Below are 6,000 nucleotides of genomic sequence, written 5' to 3'. Positions count from 1 at the left end.
AAAAAACAACCAGTCACACTTTTTAAAATCTTGGTCCAAACAACTGAACCTATGTGAAGTCAGTCAAGCGTATGTATCTCTGGAATGAGATAACACTTGTTGTCAAAACAGTGAGAGGCATCTTTCAATTTAAATGTACTTTTTAGCAATATATGAACAGGATGAAAGAAAGTAAGATAATCTGATGTTACTAGAGCACATTCTATATGCTAGACACTGCTGAGTGTTAGCTCATCCAAATACCAAGGATAGAGAAAATACCAAATTGTGCAGTGGAGGGAGGGAAGAAAAAAAAAAGCATTTTTACCAAAGGTCTGCTCCAGTGACAAAAAATACTAGATAGGCTTCTGTTTATATTGGGGGTCTGGTCTTGCATACAAAATTTGTCCATATTTTTCAATATAAAAAAAAAAATACAATACTAAAATTAAACCCAGCGCTTATACTTAAGAAAAAAACAATACCCAAGATGCCTGATCTAAACTCATAGAGGCCTTTCTACCCAGTTTTTCTATTCTGATAGATCATAATCTAGACCTCTAACATTTTACTATTGTAAATTCAATTACTTGAAAACTTTCCAGTGTATATTCTATTGTAAATTCAATTACTTGAAAACTTTCCAGTGTAAAAACATTGAAACATTGGGAAAAAAAAATCTGCTTTTCAGATAAGTCTGCAAATGATATATATTTCTCTCTCTCTTCCCAACTATGTACTGGACAATTCAGTTCAGTCGCAGTATATTTTGTTAGTTCAGTGAACAAATTGTACACATTCTTTTTATATAATCAAATCTTCAGTATCTATATTTATGAAAATGATATGCTTTGCCTCATATTGGACATTTTTCTTACTATTAGAAAGTTTAACTTCACATACATGCACACAAAAAGAACTGTTAGCTAAGCATTTTTTACACTTGTGCACTCTAAAGCAAATATGCATTTCTGTGTTTGCAAATGCACAATTGTATAATATTTTATAACTTAAGCCACTACTCTACTGCATATATTTTCTAATAAGTCAAGATAGTGCAACGCAGAAGGCAATGTGTGTGTTATCTTAATCTGAAAATGGCCTGGATACGCCTGTATTAAAACTCCTCCCTTTCCCATGATGCCATGTCAAAAAAAAAAGCTTCAGCATAAATATTTCATTTTAACTGAAGATCCAGAATTATGTTTAATTTTGAAATAGAGATTAAGCTTATGGAAATAAACATAACAAACCCCATCAAATCAGTCAAAAGGACTACCATATTTTAAAAATATATACACTATAGAATGGTCCCATAAAAAGTGGGAAAAAATTCATGTAATTCTTGAGGTCACAAACTTCAAATTTCTCCACTGTCTCTGTCCTTTTATCAGAGTTCGTTCTGAGACAAAGGGAGGAATTAAGTGAAAAGTATCACAGTGTCCCTCTATTCTTTAAAAGGAAAAGTAACAAATATATCATTTCCAAAAGTTTTTACCAATTAAAAGAAAGAACCAAAATAATGTATTAACCAGAAAACAAAACAAAAAAAAATTAGTACCTTTTCCTTTAAAAAGAGACATTGCTTCACAGGAATACCAGGGAGTAGTCATTCAAGAAAAAAAACAACTCCCTCCTCAAGATCAAGTTAACTCATATTATTTCTAACTAAAATTTAAATAATTGAAAGACATTCAAAAAAATCAGAGTCATATTCACATGTAAAATACAAAAATGATGGGGGGGGTTTCTATAAAGTTCACTATTTTGTCTCTTCTAGAAGAAGATGCATAGAAGTATTGGGAGATGAGGACAGAAAGGAGGGAAAGGGCTCAATAGTAAAAATAAAAGTGCTACAATGGAAGAAAATTTGCCTTTGAATACAGTACTTCAAATGTTCAATAGGTAAGATAACCCTCATACATATAACATACTGGTAGTTAAATAGAACAAATTTCTGTAGTCACACATTTAAGCAAATTATACAGAGCATACGCATTCAAAAGACCTACTAATGAACAATTTATGTGTTACAGAAGTCTACTGAATGGGACAGAAGATTCATGAACTCATTTAGGAGGAGTTTATCTGGTATGAATCTACTGTAACTGCTCACCTGAAATAGGCTGAAACAAAAAAGCCTACTGTAGTGTTTAACTTGTAATTTTTTTCTTCTTTAGACATCAATTTCTTTTCATTCTACAACATTAAGCAGGCAGCCTTATAACAGCTGAGTAAAAACACAGGCATGACTTTAGTGGAACATGCAGAACATGGAGTTTCTCTACTTGGTTCCATTAACTTACAAGCAATTCAGGCCCAATGGAAGCAAGAGTTCTTTTCCAATCATAAGTCTGCAATCCTGGCTGATCATCGACATCCTTCAATGGGTCCTGTCAAGGCATCGAGGCTGCTGTCTGTATCTGAAGCCAACGTTTGCTCTGTTGACATGGATGAAATGTCATTGATAGATGATGACTGGGAAGGACTGGTGTTGCTATTCACTGCTGCATCTGTGCTAAGTAAACCAAGCATAATAAAATCTGAGGCAAGACAATATTGCAAATATAAGCAATGATACTTTAGGATTCTTAGCATCACTTTTCCCACAGCATGCAGTACCTTACTGTTGTATTAGTTACAGGATTGTCAAAATTGATTAGAATTTTAAAAGAGTCTACTCCGTGCAAAACACATGCGAATTATGTGCAATTTCTCTCCAAATGGACTATTTCTAATGTGTACCTTTAACAAGAAAATACCAACAAGTAAACATTTTTAACAGAACTAAAAAGGAGTAAACAAGCATGCATCGGTAGTACCGAAACATTTCTAATAAGCAGAGGTAGTGTCTAAACAGTAGGAGGCATTCTTCCATGCCCTTCTGACATTTCATTTGGTCATTTTTGTAGTTTTGAATAATTTCTGTCACTTTATCCCAGTGACAAGATGAGAAGATCTCCACCTGTTAACAGTAACACTTCAAATCAATTTCATTGGAAAATTTACTGCCAGTCCAAATAGTCAAAGCATGCAATAGGTATTAAACACCTCTCAGAACGGCGTGGATCATTCATTTTCACGGACACATGTAAAAGAACATGGCAGCTGCGTTAGTGTGGAGTACTGCTGCCTAGGTCACTAGGACTTGGCACTTTAAAGAGAATGAATTATTCAAAATGTAATGCTCAGCTTCTATTCCACAACTGTCCAAGCAATGGCATGCAGCTCAGTCCAGATGGTCTAGCACACACGAAAGACATGGGAGGGCATCAGGGTTCAGAGACACAGGAGGGACACAGCCAACAATGGCACTGGCAATAATTGCCTGATTAGGATTAGAAATCATATAGGAAACAACCTGGATGGAGACTGAAGTAGGTTCTACAGGAGAAAAGAGAACCCACTTCACAGTTGGAATTGCCCTCTCCATTTTAGCCAGACTTCAAGAGATTAACATGGTAATCCTCAAAAGGGACTACTGAGTCCAGTGAAGTACTGACTCACTATACTGACGGATTTATTTTGTTTAATTCTCTTAAAGAGAATGGGGTCATATAGTGAAATTTAGCAAAAAATGCAACAGATGAAGAAGGCAAAACAGAGACAGCAATCTTGGACTGTGAGCTGGTGATGCCCCCTGCCAGCTGGTCTCACATGGGCCACAGCCACACTTCTTTCCAAGTCCTTTTTTCAAAGTCCACCTCAGTACAGGGAGTCAACCAAAAACAATGGTCCTTTTCCCATCAGGCTGTAAAACAAAACGCTGGCATTTTCTCATCTCATGCTGTCAAGACTTTCCAGCTTCCACAATCTCTTTCTGTCCCCTACTCTCTGTCCACTTGCCCTTTTTAACACCTCCAGTCGGTTATGCACCCAGTGCCCTGATCCCCATTACGTGTACCACATCAGCAGGAATCCTGGTTTTCTCCGATTTAAAAAAAAAACCCAGTTTTCAGTTAAAAAAAAAAGTAACCCCAAACCCACATTTTTCTGTGATTTAAATGCAACACCACTAATATGTAAATGTAGCGGTGTTTCATTTTAATCATGGAAAAAATGTGGATTTGGGATTACTTTAACTGAAAATTGGGGGTGGGAGGTTTAAATCAGACAAAACCAGAATCCATGCTCATCAGCAAGCAGTGCACTTCAGGGTCCTTAATGCATAAAGCTCCTTGGGACCAGGGTTGAAAGTTTTAAAATGTTATGTTGAAGCAGCTTGGATTCAGCTGAAAATTAAGTTAAACAACAAAAAAGCTCCAAAATCTAAAAATTAGGAAGGGGGGGGGTGTTGATTTGGTTGAGAGTCTCAGAGCACTTTCCTTCAGAAAAACATATCAGGTGCTAAAAACCCAGAAGGAAATCTCAAGTTCCAGAATAGCATGTGGGTATGTCAAGGGAATGAATCAGTCTAAATGAAGGATTGAGCCAATCTGGTTTAATTGCTTCCAGTAGCCAACCTGGTTAAATTAATTTTCAGCACACTGAAGAAGTTAAAGTTTTGTGTTAGTTGGAATAAAAAGAAGTTTAAAAAAAATGCACCAATTTACACAGGGTTATTATATATTATATATGGAGCAAAGGAATTTTCAAAACAAACAGGTAATCAACCAGTAATGATTTCTGGGAGAACTACTATTCTTGTTGGCTTTCCACCCAACTCACAGCATAACCATATTGTAATAAAAAGTTAATACTAGAGGTTTCTCTCTAAAGTAACCTTTTGGTTTTCTAACCACTTTTTGGGTTTTTGTTTGCTGTTCAGGACATCCCATGTCAAATCTGCAACTTGGATCAAGGTTTGGAGAGTTCAGGGGCACTTGAATGGTGTTTCCCAAATGAAGTAACTACACTGTAATGACAGCTACAGCGTTCTGCTCAACAAGAGGATTGTGACTTAAGATTTTAGCTTGAAGGATTTTTTTAATCTTACTTTATCCAACATGAAACTGCACAAATACCACTCTGCATGCTGTGTTAAGATATATGGGCTGAGAAAAGTTTCTTAGGTGGTTGCATCTCCAAAATGTACTGAATAAATAAGCAGCCCGAGAGACTAACAAATAGCTTTCTTTTTTCTCTTACTGATAGCAAACAACATTTCTATACTGTGAAGGAGCCTGTTTATAATTTTGGCAGTATCTGAACTGATAATGTTCCTTCTACATCGCATTACTCTATTATATGTTTGGTCTACCCCACAGTTTTGCCAACAGACAGGTACATAGCTACAGGGCACAATCAGAACAATTATAAAATGTCACGGAAAAAAAGTATCACATTGTTAAGTCCTGCTTTAGATCAAGTACATGGTAAAACTGAGAAGTGGCTACACCTAAACACTATAACAGGATATCCTGAGTTACTGTGCTGTCGGCTGCAGGCTGCTAGATCTCTGCAGAGCAGTTTGCAAATTTCTCCAGAACGAAATCTTGCAGAACCTAAAAAGTTACTTTTCACAACATACAATCATTTCCTTTGCTCACAACTGAAAGCAGTGGCAGCGCCGTGGATTTTTTTCCAACTGGCCCAACAGTTTCTTTTCAGCTAGCAGTCTGGGGATAAGGTGTTTCACACCCCTGTAACTCTTTGAACATAAAGGCTAAGTACAGACATTCAGGGGCGTTAGGGGGAGGTTAAATCGATTTAAAATGGCTGCCCAATATCAGGTCTCTCAGGATGGAGAGGGCCAGCTGGGGGGGTTGGGGGTCCAACAGGATGGAGGGGATGGAATATACATTTCATAAATATAGATACTGCTCCCCCTACCCCTCATGGGTCACATGTGTCCGCCTACCCCACCAGCAGGTCGCGTTTACCTCCCATCCACTGGTGGACCCCTAATCCCCTCCATCCTGCTGGATCCCCAACCCCCCAGCTAGCTCCCCCCACCCTGACTTACCTTATATCGGGCATCCATTTGAAACCCAATTTAGCCTCCTGAATGTCTGTACTTAGCCAAAGACCCCAAAAGGTGCATCTTTACAGAAGGTAACTTGAAACATTTCCATGCATATA

At 37.4% G+C, this 6,000-nt stretch overlaps 1 protein-coding gene across 4 annotated transcripts in view; it reads right to left on the bottom strand.

The window, feature by feature from the left end:
- Nucleotides 1-777: 777 nt before the first annotated feature.
- Nucleotides 778-6,000, bottom strand: part of MAPK9 (mitogen-activated protein kinase 9) — a 39,765-nt gene continuing 34,542 nt past the window's right edge. For 3 of the 4 annotated variants that reach the window (XM_019506194.1, XM_019506191.1, XM_019506192.1), the window contains exon 12: nt 778-2,492. In XM_019506194.1, coding sequence (XP_019361739.1) covers nt 2,350-2,492 — 143 coding nt within the window. In that variant the 3' untranslated portion in view covers nt 778-2,349. Of the gene's footprint in view, nt 2,498-6,000 lie in introns of all 4 variants that reach the window. The other variant, XM_019506195.1, reaches the window with a different exon arrangement.

This window comes from Gavialis gangeticus, unplaced genomic scaffold, assembly GCF_001723915.1.
Source record: "Gavialis gangeticus isolate Ggan-Ray unplaced genomic scaffold, GavGan_comp1, whole genome shotgun sequence".
Classification (NCBI taxonomy): Eukaryota; Metazoa; Chordata; order Crocodylia; family Gavialidae; genus Gavialis; species Gavialis gangeticus.
Note: the sequence above shows the minus strand (reverse complement) of the source record. Positions and strands in the feature narration are given on the sequence as shown.